The sequence below is a fragment of the Petromyzon marinus genome, unplaced genomic scaffold (assembly GCF_048934315.1).
Source record: "Petromyzon marinus isolate PM22_M1 ecotype Great Lakes invasive population unplaced genomic scaffold, UKy_Petmar_22M1.pri1.0 PM_G_Scaffold_34, whole genome shotgun sequence".
In the NCBI taxonomy this organism is placed as follows: Eukaryota; Metazoa; Chordata; class Hyperoartia; order Petromyzontiformes; family Petromyzontidae; genus Petromyzon; species Petromyzon marinus.
This window is the reverse complement of record NW_027422917.1, coordinates 2,425,949-2,447,191: the sequence shown is the minus strand read 5'-3', so window position 1 is coordinate 2,447,191 and position 21,243 is coordinate 2,425,949. Positions and strand designations below refer to the sequence as shown.

Sequence of the window (21,243 nt, the reverse complement as noted above, 5' to 3'; positions counted from 1 at the left end):
GCTGTAACGAACATTATCATCCACGAGAGGTTTTTGTGGGGTCAGATCGCGTACAAATATAAATGTTGTGTCGTTAAAACCCGCCACCACCCGACACAGCCAACCAGTAAGGGTTGTCACATGAACAGAACGTGGCCGATTCGTCACTAGCACAGCACGAGTGTGTAGTGTAGTGTATAGTGTAGTGTATATTAGTGTATAGTGTAGTGTATAGGGTAGTGTATATTAGTTTATAGTGTAGTGTATATTAGTGTATAGTGTAGTGTATAGTGTAGTGTGTACTAGTGTATAGCGCAGTGTATAGTGTAGTGTATAGTGTAGTGTATAGTGTAGTGTATAGTGTAGTGTATAGTGTAGTGTATAATAGTGCAGTGTATAGTGTAGTGTATAGTAGTGTATATTAGTGTATAGTGTAGTGTATATTAGTGTATAGTGTAGTGTATAGTGTAGTGTATAGTAGTGTATAGTGTAGTGTATTGTATATTAGTGTATAGTGTCGTGTATGTCAGTGTATAGTGCAGTGTATAGTGTAGTGTATAGTAGTGTATAGTGTAGTGTATAGTGTAGTGTATATTAGTGCATAGTGTAGTGTATAGTGTAGTGTATAGTGTAGTGTATAGTGTAGTGTATATTGGTGTATAGTAGTGTATAGTAGTGTATAGTGTAGTGTATAGTAGTGTATAGTGTAGTGTATATTAGTGTATAGTGTAGTGTATAGTGTAGTGTATAGTGTAGTGTATATTAGTGTATAGTAGTGTAGTGTATAGTGTAGTGTATAGTGTAGTGTATAGTGTAGTATACTAGTACAGAACACCGGTTGTGTGTTGGACAGCCAAGCCACGACATTAACAAACTGAGTACCATGACGTTTCGCCATTAATCACAACGAGCTTCAGGTGACAGCTAGCCAGCTCTCCAACACACAACCGGCGTGCTGTACCAGTGACGAATTGGCCACGTTCTGTTTACGTGACAACCCTCACTGGTTGGCTGTCTCGGGTGGCGGCGGGTTCAACAACACAACATTTACACATTTACGCGATCTGACCCCAAAAAACCTCCGTTATTGATGAATTTGTTAACACATTCGCGGGCTTCCGTTGACTTCTGTTCTTCACCGTATGGCTCTGCCTTGAATAACTCACCCACGAGCGAGGAGGGCCTTTGACAGACCGCGCGGTGTTGTACGGTAGAGCGTAGTGACCCGTGAGAGTGCAGCGATCACTCAACATAGACGTTGGACTTCTTTCGCGCCGTACGTGGCAATCCAAACAATTCCTTACATGGGAAAAAAACCAATGAATAACGATTGAATGATTACCAATCTATTATATAATTACAATACCCGCTCCGCCTCAAATCACCGCACCAGACTGGGTTAAATGATGACGTCACCCTGCTGCTGCAGGGTGACGTCATCATACTGAATGTAATTACCAGCGAAACGTCGTACTACTCAAAAAATGTAAATGATGTTGATTCACTCTTCAACACACCGATTGGCTAAAGCAGTGAACTATTTGTCTTTTTTAAACGTGACACTTTTTTTACTGTTTGGCCGTGTCGGGTGGTGGAGAGTTAAAACACATTAAATAACACGATCTAACCCAAAAACCTTGATTGTGAATAATATTGGTCGCGAAAGCCTACGTGTTAAACTCAACATAAATAATATGTCGAGAAAACCACGTTTACGCATCTGCGTGAACGTGGACACAACGTTGCGGACATAACCCACCCCCCAAGTCTATCACTGTGGCAGTCAGAGTGATGGCGTTGGGGGCAGGGTGTCTCTTGATTGATGAGGAGCGAGGGACGCACGTGGGGAGGGGGGCAGGGCTTTGTGGAAAGTGGCTGCAGGTGTGTGTGGGATGAGATCATCTCGGGAGCACGTGGACTCGTGATGAGCACGCCGTGATGACTAATTTGACAAACAACAAGATCTATAAAAGGGCCCTCCGCTGACACTGCGGGGGTGTGGATTCCACTGCCTGCCTGCCCGCCTACCTGCCCGCCTACCTGCCCGCCTGCCTGCCTGCCTACCCGCCTGCCTGCCTGCCCCACCTGCCTGCCCTGCCTTCCTGCCTGCCAGCCTACCTACCTGCCTGCCAGGCTGTGTACCTGCCTGTGCACCTGCCAGGTGAGACTGCCGACGACGGGGAAACTCGTCCACGGCCCGTGGAGCACGTCCCGAAGTGTCGCACCGTTTGCAATCGGAATGGCGCCACATTGCGGGCGAGTTGTTTTTCGTCTTCACGCGAAAGGATTTCGCTCCTTAGCCGCTTCGCCCCGAAGGGAGCGAGCGAGTGGTCAAACTTCCGGCCTTAAAAATATAAATCTGATGAACGTAGGTGGAGTCAATTCTTGACCCGATTTCAGTTCCCTCGCTCACGGCCAACGTCAGTGACGATTATCTGAACCGGTCCTGGGCCTCCCCTAGGTATACTCAGCCTCAAATGAGCACACCTGGTGCGATGGGTAGACCTCGCCACAGGGGAGACAAAGGCGGCCGAGCGTGGCGCCGCTACTCGCTAACGGTACTTGCCTCGACGGTCTAAGGCTTGCACGGGGGACCTTTGTCTTTGTGTGTGCGTGTGCAAGTGTTTCACGGTGGGGAGCATGAAACTCCCCGGCCCATCGCGCTCTTCAGACGATACCGGGGAGACTCATCATCCTCACATGCCCTCACCCCCCTCCACCAGCAGCCACGCTCCATTGAGACTACCGTAGTTTCAAGCATGTAACCCGCAGAAATTCAGATAGCCCGCACCTCCATATACCCCGCATGCATTCATAGATTTAACGTCGTTACCGCAGCTTAATTCCATCGTACCCACCAAAGTGACGGCAGTCGAGTTGGTCACGATCACTGTGGCTAGGAGATGTTAACTCCCTCGCCTGGTACGCAAGCGGTCGTGGGTTCGATCCCGCGTACCACGCGAGGTAATGAACATCTCCCAGCCACCATGGTGGTGATGATGATGATGATGAGCGAGACGTGAAAACTCAAAACATACGGCAGCGGGCATCGTCAGGGTCGAACCCACGACCTCTTGTGTACCAGGCGAGGGAGTTAACATCGTCACCACCGGGCCGCTTCTCTTCTGCGCAGCGCCGCTGACCACGAGGATTTCGATGGATCCCCTGCGACGTGTGGACTGGTTCCCGCTGGGGCTCTGCGCCTTGGCACAGCTGTGGGCAGTCGCCAGCGCCTCCTTGTGGTGACCGCAAGCCGCCGCCACTGCCGCTGTCTTCGTCCTCACTGCTGCGATGAGAGCTCACAAGTTTCGACGTCGATTTGAGCACCCTTCTTACCTTGCCTCTATTTTGCACACTCAATACGGTTGTTGTACGGGATTTTTTTTATCGTGTGCGTGTATATACATCACATATACAGTATCTAGCGCGGTATATTGGGGCACCATGGTGGCTAGGAGATGTTGACGACCTCGGCTGTTATGCAGGAGGTCGTGGGTTCAATCGCGACCTTGACACATGCCGTATATTTGGAGTTGCTATATTTTCCCCGTGGTCGTCTTAAGAATTTTTATTCCGGGGTCCTCCGATTATTCCCTCCACATTTAGAAGCACGCGTTGAGAGTGTTTGCCTACTGCTGTAAGTGTCAGCGTGATGATCGCCAGGTCGCCGCTGAGGAAAGAGTCACTTGGCTCGGCCGGGGTCTTGCGCGCTAAAAGACAATCGCTTGTTTCCCATCCTGCGCCCATGTAGCGTCCTCCTCCGGCGTGCGGCACGCACACGCACAGTCGGAGACAATGCAGTCGCAGGAGGCACCGTCTCTTATTTCCGTTACACCAACTCCGGCCTCTCTCTCTCGACCACGCTGCCGTACAGCCGCGGCCCAGACACGACCCTGAACCGCGTTGCGTCGACCGAGACGACCAACCGCTGTCCGGCCGCACAATTACCGGTGAAGGCGACAATGAGAAGAAGAGTCCATTCCCAGTACCGGCAGCCCGGAGCGCTCTCACCGCTGCTTTTATATTGCCCCTGGCCCCTGGCCTGGCCTGGCCCCGCCCCTGGCCCTGCCCTGGCCCCGCCCCTGGCCCCACCTCCCTTCTCAAACCAACCAGAGGGTTCCAGGGGCCTCCCTCCCTGTGAGGTCTTCCGTGACCCTTGCCCCGGTTCCTCCGCCCTGCCGGCACGCAGCGGCCGTGTGTAGACTCTCGACGGCGTGAGTGCACTTGCTGTCCACAGCAGTTGCCGCCGCTGGACAGCGGTCGGCGCTGTGTCACTACACAACTTCAGAGAAGAATAACTCGTGTGTGTGTGTGTACATCGTGTAATATTCAAATTTACAAACCTGTAGAAATTCCACAGATATTTGCTCTATTTAACTTTTTATCATGTAGCACTTTTTCAGGAGAGGCCTGGCTATCGCACTTTATAGCTCAAGAAAGTGGCCGATATCATCATCACGTGCTGATTTATAGCAGCAGCCAAATCACTCCAAACGCGTAGAGACGTTGATTCTAAACCAGAGGGACCTGGAGATGAATCCACGCAACCACGGGGAGAGACATGCAAACTCAAAACGTACATGCAGCAGCAGGCATTTTTTAAGGGGTTGGGATCGAACCCACAACTGCCTGCGTACCAGGCGAGGTAGTCAACATCCCCCGGCCACCGTGACTTCCGCCCCCATCCCTCTGCAGGTCGCTCGCACTGTGGGCCCCCAACTTTGACCCCTCCGAGTATCGGCCGCTGTGCATTTGGGTGCCGGGGCTGTCTCCCGCACAGCGCAGAATATGCCTGCGGCACCGGGACCACGTGGCGCACGTGGCCGAGGGCGTCCACCTGGCGCTGTCCGAGTGCCGGCACCAGTTCCAGGGCAAACGGTGGAACTGCACCGTGCCTGGCGCGGAGGACGCACTGGACCTCGTGGCCGAGTCGGGTAAGGGGTCAGAGCGAGCCCGCCACATCCACTCGCACCTAAGGTGCCCGACCGCTTCCCCGAGACACGCACACAGAAGCTTTTTTTGGGGGGGAAAGGGGGTGGGGTCGCCCACCTCCCACCCCTACGCGACTCTGCTACGGAGTTCCCGCGTTCCTCCTCCAGGGGTTTCCCCCTCCCCTACGCGACTCTGCTTCGCAGAGTTCCCGTCCTCGGGCAGCGGGAGATGTCCGCGGGCGGCCCAAGCGGCCGCCCCGTTATCCCGATGGCAACCGCCTTCGCTCTGGGCCAGTGCCAGGCTGCGGCTCGCTCGCTTCACTGCTCCTGACGCTCCTGGCACGCCTCTTGGGGGTCCCGGACGTCCCACCGGCCCTAGTTCGCTCCCCAGGTCGGCCGCTGTAAAAGCAGCGATCGTAATACCCGTCACCTGATCGTTTCCCTGTCCCGAGATATATTCCGCGGAGTTGGAGACGGCGCTCGGCTCCTACCCGCGGCGACGATCCCCCTGGTCCCCACTCGTGTCGGTCCTTGAGGGTGGGAGCTCTCCCCAGCCGCTCGTGCTGCTGCCGCTTCTGAGCTGTGCGCCCCCACGCCGCCGATTCGGGGGCTCTCCTTTCGCAGGGCCGCGGAGCCCATTGTTCGGTCCCCGGGCAAATCCCGTGAGAGGGGTCTGTCTCTAAATAGGCGACGTTTTCCCTACCACCTGCTTGGCGTGTTCTCCCCCAAAACCCCTTCCCACACCGGTCTGGCCGCACCGTCTCCAGCTGACGGGGCGGGCTTCACGCACGACGCCCCCCTGGGAGTCTCCCCAGGCTCGCGCGAGGCCGCGTTCGTCTCCGCCGTCACCACTGCCGGAGTGGCCCACGTGGTGGCGCGCGCCTGCCGCCAGGGGGCCCTGCAGGGTGCTTGCTCCTGGGTCGTTCCCCACGCCATGAAGCTACCGCCGGATGCTCGGCGGGGCGGCTCCGGAGACGACGTCGAATACGGATACCAATTCACCAAGTGGTTCGTGGATGCGGGCGATCACAATCGTGGCAGCGGGCAAGGAGGGGAGTCTTTGGCGATGAATTTGCACAACAACGAGGCCGGCCGGCTGGTGAGTGGGTGAACGGGTGGGTTGTGCATGTGTGTGTATTGTCATTAAAAAAACAAATGTAATGGAAAAAAGTTATTTTATGCGATCAATGCAAATTAGGTTCGGCTTTGTCGGCTCGGGTTGTATTACCAATCGTGATTGATGCAATGATTCTCGCTTTAACTTTCACCGGTTATATTCTTGGTTCTTTCGGTGAAGTCATGTAGAAGGGAAACAATAAAATAATAAAAAAATAAAAATATGAACATTAAAATTCTCACGACGTTTCGACTGCAACACAAACAATCATCATCAAAATTTGAAGAAAAAAACACAACTTTTTTCAAATTTTCTTGCTGTGGTTTTCACACCTGATGATTGCTTGTGTTGCAGTCGAAACATCGTGAGAATTGAATTGGCTTATATATTTATTTATTATTTCATTTTTCCCTTCTACGTGACTTTACCGAAAAAACCAAGAATATGAATCCCTGCAATCACGAAAGCTTTAAATCAAAATTTTACCGGTTTATGTTTCAAGTACAATAACGTCTGGTCGCAGGATACAGTTCTTACATTTAAGATTATTGTTATGCATGAATCTTGATTTGAAGCTTTCGCGACTGCAGGAATCCACACCCCTTTGGGTTCTTTCGGTAAAGTCATCACGGAGGTAGAAAAAATAAAACGTCCACGCTGCTTTGATCGCAACACCACAAAGCGGTCGTCTTTAGGGCGAAAAAGCATACCCCAGCAGTTGAACTGCTGGAGCAGCGAGAGAGCCGTTACACACAGCAAGAGGTGATGTTTGTGGCGAAGGGCACGCTGGGTCTGAGCTGGAAAGGAATTCCATCCCCGGACGCAGGCACAGGTGCCGTCGTGACGTCACCGCCACTTGTTAGCGAACGGCGGTTGGTAGTGGCGATTATGATGGTGGCGGTGAGTGTGGTGGTGGTGACGATGATGACGGTGGTGGTGGTGGTGCTGCAGGCGGTGTACAATCTGGCGTACATGGGCTGCAAGTGCCACGTGTTATTTGGCACCTGCATGCTGAAAATCTGCTGGCAGCAGCTCGCCGACTTTCGCAGCGTTGGGAACTTTCTGAAGGTGAGCTCACGGCTGCAGGTGATGAGACTGCACCCAGAGGAGGTGAGTGTGGGGTGGGAGTGACGAGGATGAAGCCTTCTAGATTTGAAGTTTCATGACCGCAAGGATATTTCGGTAAAGTCACGGAGGTAAAGAAAATAAAAATATTTAAAAAATCACGACGTTTCGATTGCAACACAAGCAATTGTCATCAGGTGTGACAACCACAGCAAGAAATTTTGCTGAAGTGGGAAAGAAGCCGGAGTCAAGGGGTTTATACTGGGCATGGTGGGGGTGGGGGAACCATCACGTCACCATACATAGCAGGCGTTACCAAAAAGATTTCCAAAATCTTAAAAACAAGCACAAGATCCAGGTCCGATTCAGTACAGTACACAACCCCTGATCTAATCCCATCTGTGAAGGATGTCATTCCTGACATGCAATACCCTGGAGTTTACAAACTGAGTTGCATTTGTTTCGATTGTTACATTGGGGAAATGAAATGTCATGTCTCAGACCGTATCCGCGAGATTTGAAATACGGCAGGACTAAATTTTCCGCCGTGGCTGATCACTGCTACAACGCCGTGGGCTCCCATGATATTGTTTTCTCCGAGACCAAAGTGCTCTGCAAGCCGTCTGGCTACCATCAAAGATTTGTTCATGAAGCCATCCAGATATACAAACACAGACATAACTTCAACCCAGAGGACAGATACAAACTGAGCAATCATTAAAATGTGTTATTAACCAAGTAAAATTGAACAGTTCATAGTTGTTCCCTCTTATTTACCGGATACTAGTTTATTTTACAGAGTTAATTACATCGTCAGCGCTTGGCAGTGCGGCTATTTTGTTGCGAGTGCCACCATCCGTGTTGGCGGCAATCGTTGTAGATGCGTGGCTCTCTCCCCACTGGCCCCTCTTCCTGCACCTACAGCCCCGCCCACTCCCCCCCCCCCTACCATGGCCAGTATAAACCCCTTGACTCCAGTTTCTCTCCCACTTCAGTAAAATGTTCTTGCTGTGGTTGTCACACCTGATGATGATTGCTTGTGTTGCAATCGAAACGTCGTGATTAAATTTTTTTATCTTTTATTTTCTTTACCTACGTGACTTTACCGAAAGAACCAAGAGTGAGGATGAATCCATAGGAGGGTTACAGACGGGGGTGGGGGGTGGGGGAGGGGGGGGTCCCTCACAGCTAAGGGAGCTCCCCGCATTCACTCAACAACCACCACATCCCCTGATGACGACGATTATGGTTGCCGCAGGAAAAGTACGACAGAAGTTCCGCCGTGCAGCTGGTAAGCCACAACGGTGGGGGCAGTGCCGGAGGCGCCAACGGCGGCAGGGGCGGCGCCGCCCGCTGGCCCCGCCGGCGTCTGGAGGCGGTGAACGAGCGGTTGACGGCGCCCACGGCGAGCGACCTGGTTCACGTGAACGCCAGCCCGGAGTATTGCGAGCGCGACGAGACTCACGGCGTCCCCGGCACGGTGGGGCCGCAGTACAGCATCACCTCGGAGGGGGCCACCGAGGGACGCTCCGTCACGTGCTGTGACAGAGGATACGACACCTCTCAAGGTGCACACCTCACCCCACCCACCCCCCCTCCCCTCCCCGAAAATAAACTAAAACTATTCATTAAAAAGCGGCAACTATTTCATATTACATAAAATCCGTGATCTAATCCCATCTGTGAAGGATGTCATTCCTGACCTGCAATGCCCTGGAGTCTACAAACGAAGTTGCACATGTGGTGATTGTTACGTTGGGTAAACGAAACATCACGTCTCTGACCAGATCCGCGAGCACAAGGCAGATCTGAAACGCTCCAAACATACAACAGCGGTCATTGTCAGAGTTGGGATTGAACCCACGACCCCTGCATATCAGGCGAGATAGTTAACATCTACTAGCCACCGTGATGATGATGAGACGCAGACTCCAAATATGCAGCAGCAGGGGCAGGCATCGAACCCACAACCTCTGATGTCTCTCTCTACATGTGTGTCACATTTCAGTGAAAGGACATTTTCGGAATTTTTCTAATCTGGTATCGAGCAAAAATGTACAACTCAAACATAGCAGCATTTATTGTTGAAATTACGGACGGCCGAAACACGGAATTGGGAGCCCGCGATCTGAAACGGAGTCAGCCATTTTGATTCCGCTCAGCCACTCGGCTTTCCACAAATAAACCACGGTAAAAAAAATGATCTCGTCCAGGAGCGTGAACCGTTGGAACAAACTCCGGTCATCTTGGTAGCAACGGCTTTTTGGCTCGGCCATCGAACAAAGGCGGTGGTCACTGCATCATTGCGCAGCGCTCTCGGATGTGCTTCTGTGGCCGTCTGGAATGCTCTTCCGATATTAGAAGGCGCTTAGATTTAAAGCTCTTCTTTAGAAGCACTTTTAGTGTTTGCCCTTCCCCCGCACCTCCTGAGCATGGTTAGCTACGTACGGTGTGAAGAAGTTCAGCACGCACACTATACACTGCAATGCACGACTACACATCACACACTATACCAGTGGTTCTTAACCTTGTTGGAGGTACCAAACCCCACCAGTTTCATATGCGCATTCACCGAACCCCTCTTTAGTGAAAAATAAAATGTGATTTTTTTCAAATTCAAGACATAGATATATTTTTTACTGGTACACAAAATGAGCCGTGCATGAACATTACCTTGTTCAAAGAATAAAACCAACACAATTCATAAACTCACAACAAATTACATACCTGGAAATCAATGTGACTTCTGCTGTTGCCTTTGAGAGATCAGTTCAGATATGCGTGGCTTCACCTTGGCAAGTGCCACTCTCATGTCATTTTCACAGCAAAGTCTGTTCCTTTTCTTCGTTTTTATGTCCAGCATCCTCGAAAAGGATTGCTCACAAAGATATGTTGTAACAAATGGTATAAAAAATCCAGGGCTTTCTTAGCAATAACTGGATACTTGTTCATTTGTCGACACCAAAACGTTGAGAGCGTTGTTGTTCTGAAGAGTTGCTGTTGAACCTGGCTCTGCTGAATTTCAATGATTTCGTCGAGGAATTCATCATTGACATCTGCTGTTTCAACAGCAAACGTGAACGGCTGTCTCACCCATGCTGGATATGACTCTCTTGTAGGGAAATATCCGTCGAGAGACTTTGCAAGCTCATCTAAGTGCGTGGCAATTGTTTGCTTCAGTTCCGTGGATACAGAAATATCTCCGATTCCAGACACATCTTCGATCTTACTTGCACAGTCGTCCAGAAGCGGGAAGTTTGCGAAGTTATTGTTCTATGTTCGTCGTTTCCATAACGGTAGCTTTTTTTGAAAAGCCTTCAGGTGTTCTTCCGCTTCCATGATATTGACTCCACCACCCTGCATCTGCTGATTGAGATGATTGAGAGCTGCGAATATATCAGCCATGTACGCTAAAATGAGAATGAACTCAGGATTTTTGAAGCAATCTGCATGGCAGTGTTGGTGCTCTTGCAAAAACAGGGCTAATTCCACACGCATGGCAAAAACACGATTCAGCACCTGTCCCCGGGATAACCACCGAATATTAGAATGGAGCAGAAGTACCTCAAATTCAGAGCCCATTTCTTTACACAGCTCACTGAAGATGCGGTGCCTCAGAGCACTTTTTCGCACATAGTTCACACATTCCACCACAGTTTTTAATACTTCTGCCATTTTTGGAGGTAAGTTTTTTGTTGCCAACGCATGCCTGTGCAGAATACAATGCGTCACAATGATGTGTGGTGCATCGGCCTTTACTAGCGCACCAAAACCAGACTTTCTTCCCAGCATGACTGGAGCTCCGTCCGTACAAACTGCAGAAACCATATCCCATGAAAGATTGTTGTCTCTGAAGAAGTCATCCACAAGCTTCTTCACATCGGCTGCCTTAGTTGTTGTTGTAAGAGGCTTACAAAATAAAAACTCTTCTTTAATCATGTCGTCTTTCACATAGCGTACAAAAACAGCAAGCTGGCTTAGATCAGAAACGTCTGTGGTTTCGTCGAGTTGAAGGCTGAATTTTGCCGGGCTTGAAATCAGATCCGCGACTACTTGAGCCAAGATGTCTTTACTCATGTCTTCTATTCTGTCACTGATGGTGTCATTTGAAAGGGGAATTTGGGATAATTTACCTTCGGCCGCTGTTCCGAGTATCAGATTCGCCATCTTTAATGCAGCTGGTTTCACAAGTGTTTCACCAATGGTGTGTGGCTTGCCCTGCTTTGCGATCAGGTAAGCAACTTCGTACGATGCTGTCAGGATCGGTTTGTTAACAGGTACAAATCCAAGAGCAGGCAGAGAGGCCCTTTCATCGAATCTGGCTCTCTTCACCCTGAATTCAGCAAGTGTTGTGTTCTTGTATTCCCCGTCTCCATGCAGCTTCAAGAAGTGTTCCTTTAGTTTTGCCGGTGCAAGACTAGAGTTGCTCAACTTGGCGTTGCAAATCATGCAGATAGGACGCTCACTCCCATCACGTTCCGTGATACATGAGAATCCATGTTGTACATATTCGTCCGACCACTTTCTTCTTTTGCCCGACATAGTTAGTATGGATAAAATATTAAAGAAATCACACGACGTACGACAACAACAGTCACATGTTGACTACTGAGTACGCACTAAATTCCCCGCAGCGCTGATTGGCCAAGCAGTGTTGCATGATCATCTGCAGCCAGTGATGGCCAAGCGGGCCGTGTGTGTCATCACAAATTTACACAATAATTCAAGTGTGTCCGGACCTCCGTGGCAGGGGCTCTGCCGAACCCCTGAGATCGACTCACCGAACCCCTGGGGTTCGATCGAACCCAGGTTAAGAACCACTGCACTATACACTACGCTGCATGCTACACTATACAACTATACAACTATACACCAATCTACACTATTCTACACTACTGTAATGTCCCTCGGAAAACTTGCCTTTGTTCTTTTTTTTATTAGGGCGCATCGTGCAGATAACATACTTTCATATCCTACGGTACTTCGCTATGACCAGCATATACAGCGCTTGGGCTAGGATAGAAACAAATACTTGGGCTAGGATAGAAACAAAAACTTGGGCTAGGACAGCCACCCAAGCAACGCCGGCACGGAGACGGCGGCGTCAACGGCGATCGCAAGATTGCGATGAAAAAAATCTCGCGGTCAAAAAAAAATATCTCGCGGTCAAAACGACGACGCTTCTCGCGTTCGTTTCGCACTCTCGCCCCGTGCTGTTCCCCCCCCCCCCCCCCCCCAGTCACGGTGGAGAAGCAATGCGGATGCAAGGAACAACTCCACTGGAACGTCGATTGCGAGCTGTGCCCATGGACCGATCAATTCTTGTGCAAGTAGCCTCAAGCCGCAGCCTAGGGGTGGCCTCGGCTGAAATCGGACTCCATCTGGTTTCAGCCCCAGGTCCTGCGGGTGTTTGGTGACCCCCACGAAGTTTGTTTGGGGCACCACGGCATCCAGCATGCCCATCGCTACGAGCCGCGTCACACTATACATTACACTACTACAAACGCTACACGTTGATACGCTACACTTCACTACCCTACTATACACTTGTCAACATCCGCACATGGTGAATTTCCACAATGCAGAAGCACCGTTGTTTTTGACCGTCACCACTTGAATGCGGTTAGTGACTAAGTGGCCTTGTTGTTCCTTTTAACTCCGTTCTTGTTAACGCCGCGTTTTGCCAAATGTTAGAAACATTCACTCGGCACACTGAGGGTTCACAGTGCGGTTCGGTGACCCCTACAAAGTTGTTTAGGGAGCCGCCCCTGCAGCATCCGTCATACCCTTCACTGAGCCGCGTTGCACTGTATACACTTCACGCTACACTTGTAGACAACCTTGCCTATAAAAGTAATTTTCTGTGTGTCTATCTGTGTGTGTGGACGTCGGGGATGCGTTCCTGAGTATCGAAACGGCGTTATACCGAAGCGATTGATAGTCTGATGGTGGTGGTGGTAGTGGTAGTAGTAGGTGGTGGTGGTAGTGGTGGTAGTAGTAAGTGGTGATGGTGGTAGTAGGTGGTGGTGGTGGAGGCGAAGGGGCTGAGAGGCGATGGATAACGAGAGAGGACGAACGGTGATGCTGTCAGCGACGTGAGTGTGGGGGTTGAGGCGACGCAAATCGGGTGGCGAGGTTAATAAAGTGACCACGTAATTTGCGAAGCGACGTTAAATCAGAGTATCACTGTAATTTCTGTGCGTTTTGGATCTCGATTAAGTCGGCTGTAGTGTTCATGATGGCGTATAGTGGTGCACTAGTTCTGCATTGATTGCAAATGATAACCAAGGGGGGGGGGGGGGAGAGTGGGCGTCATGATGGATACCGTAACGCTCTCCAGCAACGCCTTATCCCACTGGAACAGTTTCATTATCGATAAACTAGAATCGCGCAACATTCACGAGTTTCCCCTCCATCTGTCCACACGCGCAGGGGCGGAGCCATGATTTTGACTTTGGGGGGTTGCTGACTTCAACATTCTGCGATATCCAGTTTATGTTTTCCAATGGGCGCCACAAATGTATGAAACACATTTTATTGGATTTGAACGCGGAGTTTATTATTAGGTCGGAGCCGCTGACGTGGCCGATAAGTTCGAAAGGCTGCCGCTCAAGCAGCCTGCAGGGCAACACACAGGGTGGCAGCACAAGGTGGCAGCCTGCAGGGCAGCACGAGGTGGTAGCCTGCAGGGCAGCACTAGGTGGCAGCCTGCAGGGCAGCACAAGATGGGAGCACAAGGTGGCAGCCTGCAGCATTTTGCAGCAGCCAGATATCGGGTTATCCCGATTACCGACTTTCCCAAAATTTCAGGGGGGGCTAAGCCCCCCCCCAGCCCCCCCCCCTGTGGCTCTGCCCCTGCACGCGCGTGATGCCTCCCCAAATCGGTACATCAGATGACAGCAAAAATAACAACTGGGTGCGGAGTGTAAATGATGATAATTTAATTATCCAGGAAGTTACACAGAATGAGCAATGCCTGAATCCTTACCCTTGGGGTTCCTCTAGAAATGGCAAAAAGCCACTGAGAGTGGCCACGTGGAGGAGAGGCTGCTACTCTGTACAGAGCTGGACCGGTACCGCCTGGATCTCTGTGGCATTCGGGAGATCCAGTGGACTGGCTCTGACTCCAATCATCATGAGGGGTGCAGAGTCCTCCACTCAGGGCAGGAGAATGCCAAACAACAAGGAGTGGCTCTTATTCTGAAAAAAAGAATGAAGGCGGCGTGGGAAGGTGGCGGCGAGGTGTGGGAAGCTGTAAGCCCCAGGCTACTTTGGGCTCGCCTCCCCATCAACAGGAGGCAGAGAATGGTGGTGGTGGTGGTGGTTGCTTACGCCCCCACCGAAGATGAACATCAGTGGAGGGATGCATGCAAGCCCGTGGATTCAGATTCCTTCTATGACCTCCTGTCACAGGTGTTAGCTAAAAGTGGCCCCTCCTGATAGAGTCATCCTGTTGGGTGACTTCAATGCCCGAGTTGGTGATGATGCTGGCACCTGGTCTGGAGCCATTGGAAGGCATGGGCCAGATCAACTCAATAACAATGGTAGGAGGCTGTTAGACTTCTGTGCAGCCTTTGGGCTTCTCATTTCCAACAGGCTGTTCTGGCATCTGTGCATCCAGACAACATCGTGGATTCACGCCGGGTCCAAGCAAGAACATCCGCTGGACTATATAGCAGTGGACCAGCTAATGCAGGCCCATGTCCTTGACACCAGAACCTACAGTGCTGCTGACCTCACTGACCATTAGCTTTTCATATGTAAGATCTGTGGGCTGGGTAAATCTGTGAGGAGGAGCGAGGTACAATTAAGCTCCCAAGCATTAACTACGTTATAAACAACATTTGCACTCATAAGTCGCTTGCCTAATTGCCTCAGCAACTCGGTGTTTCGTATTGAATTTCAAACAATCGAAGGGTGCCCCTAAGTGGCAGCTGCCCCTGTGTAGCACAAGGTGGCCCTCCACCGGCCTGCACGTGGCATAATTCTGTCTGTAGGGGGCGATCATTGACGCGTCATTTCCGTTGTAGAGTTTCCGAATGTTTTGGAATTAACCACAATTTTGACCGTGACACCAACATGCAATGACCTGTGCGTTGTGAGTGACACAATACTCTGTTTGACATCCGCCGTGAAGCAGAACAGCGCATATTGTGGTGAATGTTACTGGGGTAGCCAGGTGTGCCTGTCGGATTTGAACTTTGAACCTCTGCAACAAATAGAGAATGCGCTACCATATTCCTGGTTCTTTCGGTAAAGTCACGTAGATAGAAAACAAAAACATAAACAAAATAAAATATTAAAAAAATAAAAAATGTAATGCAAATAACAAATAAAAATACATTTTAAAAAATAAATTGATGAGAAGATGCCATGGGTCGACTGACTGAGATGACTGGCCAATACACCGCCTTTGCTCCCCACTACACGCACACACAGTGTGTACGTACACACAGTGTACACACACACAGTGTGTACGTACACACACAGTGTGTACATACACACTGTGTGTGGGGAGCAAAGGCGGTGTACACACACACTGTACACACAATAATGTTCACGTTGTTGTTGCTGAGTTCACGCACCCAAGGGAGGGGGCAATGGAAAATGAATCTAAATCAACTTAAAATCCATCCCCGTTCTGTGCCGTCACCACTCAGCATGACCTCATCGGCATGAAGTGCCAGCGGGAGGTGTACCTCGCTAGTGATGTCATGTCACCAAGGTATTCACACTCGTTACAGAGCCGCTCATTATGGGAGGGGCGTGTCTCTTGCCCCGGAAGTGACGTCACGTTACCTGCTTACCCGCGTGACGTCGCGAGGTAACAGGAGGCTGCCGATCCACGCTTGCACTGAAATCCGAGGTGAGAAATTCTCATGGTGGTAGTGGTGGTCGTTGTGGTGGTTGTTGTGGTGGTGGTTGTTGTTGTTTACCAAGGTAGAGCCTCTCTCTCTCTCTCAGGGATGTCAGTTGAGTAGCAGCGAGCATGGGAATCGATGTCCAGGTTGGAACTTTACAACGCGGGGCCTAGCCACGCGGGGCCTTGCCTCCTGCCCTCGCCTGATTGCATTCACTTTATCTCGCTTAAGTTTAATTTGTCTTCACCCGGCTCGCCACTTTGTAACTTTGTTTTATTGTAAATATTCACGCAGTTTTAATTTTCTTTTGTTAGCAGGCCAAGCCCGCTTGAGCTGCTATACCGCTCTTGTTATCAGAAGCGACCTGCCCACAACAACACAAGGTGAGGCTTTGTCAACGTGTGTGAATGTTTTGACTTAAAACTTTGGTGACTGCAGGAATTAATATTCTTGGTTCTTTCCGTAAAGTCACGTAGATAGAAAATAAAATGAAAATAACAGATACTAATTTTTTTAAATGAAGCAAAAAACCCCACAACGTTTCTATGGCAACATTAATGTTGAAGATGCGAGGGCTTACAGGAATATTTATGACATTTGCCCTCTCATTGCGTGCCATGACAGTGCTGTTTGCACAGTCACACATAGTCACTGTAAGATGATTTTCTTGGTCGTGTTTTTGTTTTGTTGCTTGTTGTGGTTGCACCCGATTCAAGAGCCGAATGGCTCACGGGACTATAACCAAAATAAATCAAACTGAAAATCAAAAAACTGAAACCGCGTGATGAATTTTGGGAAAGTTTTTCACTGCATCTCCAAATATATATAAAAGGCAAAGTTGTGATTGTGTGTGTTGTCTGTTCAAAATGTTTAGCGTACTTCCCGACATGCAACAAACTGGAAATTTGCCATGTGGGTACTTTCCAGACTGTACACCGTGCAAACATTATACAAATACACTTTTGTGTTTTCATGGGGGGAAGGGAGCTCAATAATGTATAGATTTTTTGGACGGCAAGTGAGCTGTGACGTCAAATCTGTCACGTGACCCTCGCATGTGGAAGAGTTACGCATTGTAGTGTAGCGGTTAGCGTTGTCTGTGTGTTTGCGTGTGTGTATGTGTGTCTGTGTGTGTGTATCTGTGTGTGTGTGTGTGTCTGTGTGTGTGTCTGTGTGTGTGTGTCTGTGTGTCCGGCAAAACAACCCCCTACCTCCTCGCGGTGCCGGACGGGCAACTCTGTCGTGGACAGCGCTGTGGGGGGAGATCCAATTTTGATTGGCTCCTCCCCTCATGGCATATGCGTCCACCACAGGGGCTAAACGGGGGCTCTGGACGGGTGCGAGGGGCTGGTAACCCCTCCACCTTCAATTAATTACCACGAAACTACGAATTAAACTGAAATATGTAACAACTAAGCTTGTGCCGGAGGCCCCGGGGGGCCAGGCGTCTATGACGTCTCCTGGCCAAACCCCAATTGGCGGAGCCAGGAGATTGAATAACTACCCTCGGGGCTACTCCAGAAACAACGAAAAGCCACTACGGTTGGCCACGTGGAATGTTCGAACGCTCACTGCAGAGGAGAGGCTGCCACTCCTCTGTCGGGAGCTGGACCGGTACCGCCTGGATCTATGCGGCATTCAGGAGGTCCGGTGGACCGGCTCTGGCTCCTGCCACCATGAGGGGTGGACAGTCCTCTACTCGGGGCAGCAGACTGCCAAACAACAGGGTGTGGGTCTTCTTTTGAACAAAAGAATGAAGGGGGCGTGGAAGCGTGGCGGTGAGGTGTGGGAAGCTGTAAGCCCCAGGCTACTTTGGGCTCGCCTTCCCATCAACCGGAGGCGAGGAATGGTGGTCGTGGTTACTTATGCCCCCACCGAAGATGAACATCCGTGGAGGGATGCAGGCAAAGCCGATGAGTCAGATGCCTTCTATGACCTCCTGTCACAGGTGCTGGCTAAAGTGGCCCCTCGGGATAGAGTCATGTTGGGTGACTTCAATGCCCGAGTTGGTCATGATACTGGCACCTGGTCTGGAGTGATTGGAGGGCATGGGCCAGATCAGCTCAATAACAACGGTAGGAGGCTGCTAGATTTTTGTGCAGCCCATGGGCTTGTAATTACCAACACGCTGTTCCGGCATCGGCGCATCCACACAACATCATGGATGCATGCCGGGTCCAAGCAAGAACATCTGCTGGACTACATAGTGACGGACCAGCGAATGCGAGCCCATGTCCTTGACACCAGGACCTACCGTGGAGCTGATCTGCCCTCTGACCATCGACTAGTCATCTGTAAGATGCGCCTGCCATTCTTCCACTCCGGTGGTGGGTGTACACCCAGGACCCCATTCCAACCTAAAGTGGCCTGGTCTCAGTTATCTGATGAAAGTTGCAAGCGAGAATTTCATCATCGCTTGCGGCTGGGATTGGCATCGTCCCCGACTCCTCCTGATGTCGAGGGTAAATGGGCGAGGTTTAGGACTGTGACTCATGCAGCTGCAATGGCTGCTTTGGGTACGCGGTCCAGACCTCCCCAGACACCCTGGATGACAGAGGAGTTGTTCACGATGGTTGAGAAAAAGCGACAGGCCCACTGTCATCGGCTACAGAATCCCACGTCAGAGAATGAGGAGGCTTACCGCAGCCTTCGCTCGGAGGTTCGGAGAGCCGTGAGGCGCTGCAAGGATGGGTGGTGGTCGCGGGTTGCTGAGGAGATGGAGTCTGCCTCAGTGGCCCGTGATCACAAATCTCTATTTAACTCCATCAAAAAAGTAACCTGCAGCGCCACACCTATTACCATCATTAGGGGAAAAAACGGTGATCCAATTTCCGACCCCCAGGAACAGGTTCGCAGATTTGCTGAGCATTTCTGTGAGGTCCTGGGGGAGGGAAAATCCCTCAGCCAGGAAAACATCGTGGCACAAAGTGAGGATGACCCTGCTGAGGCTGCGGTGCCTCAAATATTGGATGAAGTCACCCCCTGTGAGTGGCTGGCTGAGGCGCCATCTGCTGAGGAAGTATTGAAGGCGATCCGGAGTCTGAGACCAGGAAAGGCAGCGGGCAGAGATGATCTCCCAAGCGAAATGCTGAGGGAGGGTGGCGTTTGTGCACAGACTGCCCTATATGACATCATAACAACAGTCTGGACCACTGGACGGGTTCCGCAGGATTGGAAGGATGCCCTGGTGGTCCCCCTTTTTAAGAAGGGGGACCGCACAGACTGTAACAACTACAGGGGCATCTCACTCCTCAGTGTGCCGGGAAAGGTCCTGGCAAGGATTATTCAGCATCGCCTTGCCAGGCACGCTGAGGAGAGGCTTGCGGAGCCCCAATGCGGTTTCAGGAAAGGGCGGTCCTGCACAGATGCCATATTTTCTGTCCGTCTGCTACAGCAGAGGTGTAGGGAATTCCAACAAGACCTACATCTCTGCTTTATTGACCTGGTCAAGGCCTATGATACCATCAGTAGGCCTGGGCTCTGGGTCGTTCTTCGTGCTTTTGGAGTACCTGACCCTCTGCTCACGATCATTAAGGACCTTCATGATGGTGAGCGGGCCCGGGTAAAACTATGTGGCCGGGAGTCAGAGCCATTCCCTGTACACCTTGGGGTGCGACAGGGATGTCCTCTGGCTCCCACATTATTTAACATCTATTTTGACTACGTAGTTCGTGAAGCCTTCAATAGCTGTACCGGGGGAATCTCCATATGGTACAGATATAATGGGAGGCTAATCGATGCCCGGGTGCGGTCAAGGGATGGCTCCCTATTGCTCAACCACGTTATGTATGCTGATGACTTGGTAATAGCTGCTCAGTCAGAGGAGGAGTTGGAGACGCTGCTGCTGAGACTGGAGCGTGCCACTAAGAGGTGGGGCCTTACCATCAGCCCCACCAAAACTAAGCACCTGCCTGGGTATTTTGTACCATCGGACACTCCACCCCCACAACTCCGAATCGGTGATGGGGCAGTTGTGGAGAGAGTGGAGAGTTTCCCATACCTGGGCAGTGTGCTTATGACTGGCTCCAGTTTAACAGCAGAGGTCTCACTCCGAATCAGTCGAGCGGCAATATCTTTTCATCGGTTGCGTAACGCTGTGTGGAAGCTACCTGGTCTGTCGCTCCGCACTAAGCTTCAGGTCTTCTCGGCCACGGTCATTCCCTCCCTTCTCTACGCTTGCGAAACGTGGACCCCCCTAATGGAACATCTTCGCCGGTTAGAAACATTTAGGCTGGCCTGCCTACGATCCATCCTGGGTTTAACCAGACTGGATTGTGTGAGGAGCTCACAAATCCTTGAAAGATCTGGGCAGGGTCCCATCGGTGAGCTCCTCCGGCAGGCAAGGCTGCGATGGCTGGGTCATGTAGCCCGCATGCCCAGCCACCGCATGCCGAAACAGCTTTTGTTTGGCCGGATTGAGGGGGCTAAGCGGGCGCGGCACGGGCTAGAGAAGAGATGGAGTGATGTGGTACAGGAGGACGTGGAGCTGAGTGGACTTGCCGATGACTGGTACCAGCGGTGTCAAGATCGGCCTCTGTGGAGGAGGCTCGTGAAGGATGCTACTGGGCAGTTGGAGGCAGTCGCCCTCCAACCACAACGGAGGGCGGAGGAGCGACACTCACAACAGCGAGCGGAGCGCCGGGTGGCTAAAGCACAGCAGGTTGGCACAGTCGGGGGCACAGGTGGTGCATCAGCCAGTCATCTCAGTCAGTCGACCCGTGGCACCTGGGTCTGCCCCGTGACCTCCTGCCAGCGGGCGTTCGACACTTCACGTGGCCTCAGGGTGCACATAGCCTGGCACAAGCGTCGTGGTGACGTCACCGCCACTTAGTGGCGAATGGCGGTTGTTGTTGTTGTGTCTGTGTGTGTGTCTGTGTGTGTCTGTGTGTGTGTGTAAGCGTAACGCATTGTAGTGTAGCGGTTAGCGCTACGCTGCGCAACGAACCCGGTGACCCGAGTTCGATTCCCGCTCACGGCCACCACCGGTGATGATTATTTGAACCGCTTCTGGGCCTCCCCTAGGTCGACTCAGCCTCAAACGAGTAACTGTTGTGGTGTGAACATCGCCACTGGGGAGATATAGGCGGCCGGACGTGGTAGATCCAAGTCCCGGGCGAAGCCGGGTAGTACAGCTAGTGATGAATACATGAATGAATATAGACGTGTAAGTCACATGTGACTGTATATATTCATTCCTCCATGGCTCGATACTGACGTATAGATGGTGTGGATATTCTTATTTTCTGTGTGCAGCTGACGCTGGTCTGATGGAGCAAAGGCCCTCAGCACA

The 21,243-nt window shown here is 51.2% G+C and overlaps 1 protein-coding gene across 1 annotated transcript; it reads left to right on the top strand.

Moving 5' to 3' along the window:
• Nucleotides 1-1,985: 1,985 nt before the first annotated feature.
• Nucleotides 1,986-12,964, top strand: LOC142915744 (protein Wnt-5b-like). The gene is made up of 7 exons (XM_076061445.1): nt 1,986-2,140; nt 3,113-3,221; nt 4,675-4,913; nt 5,678-6,009; nt 6,979-7,095; nt 8,351-8,660; nt 12,332-12,964. The coding sequence occupies exons 2-7, from the start codon at nt 3,136-3,138 to the stop codon at nt 12,424-12,426; spliced, it is 1,179 nt and encodes a 392-aa protein (XP_075917560.1). The 5' UTR covers nt 1,986-2,140; nt 3,113-3,135; the 3' UTR covers nt 12,427-12,964.
• Nucleotides 12,965-21,243: the final 8,279 nt, after the last annotated feature.

Bases quoted from the DNA above. Each gene is read 5' to 3' on its own strand.
- LOC142915744 (XM_076061445.1), top strand. From the start codon at position 3,136: ATGGATCCCCTGCGACGTGTGGACTGGTTCCCGCTGGGGCTCTGCGCC. The intron at 3,222-4,674 runs GTGACCGCAAGC...ATCCCTCTGCAG, and splicing joins GTCGCCAGCGCCTCCTTGTG to GTCGCTCGCACTGTGGGCCC. The intron at 7,096-8,350 runs GTGAGCTCACGG...TGGTTGCCGCAG, and splicing joins GCGTTGGGAACTTTCTGAAG to GAAAAGTACGACAGAAGTTC.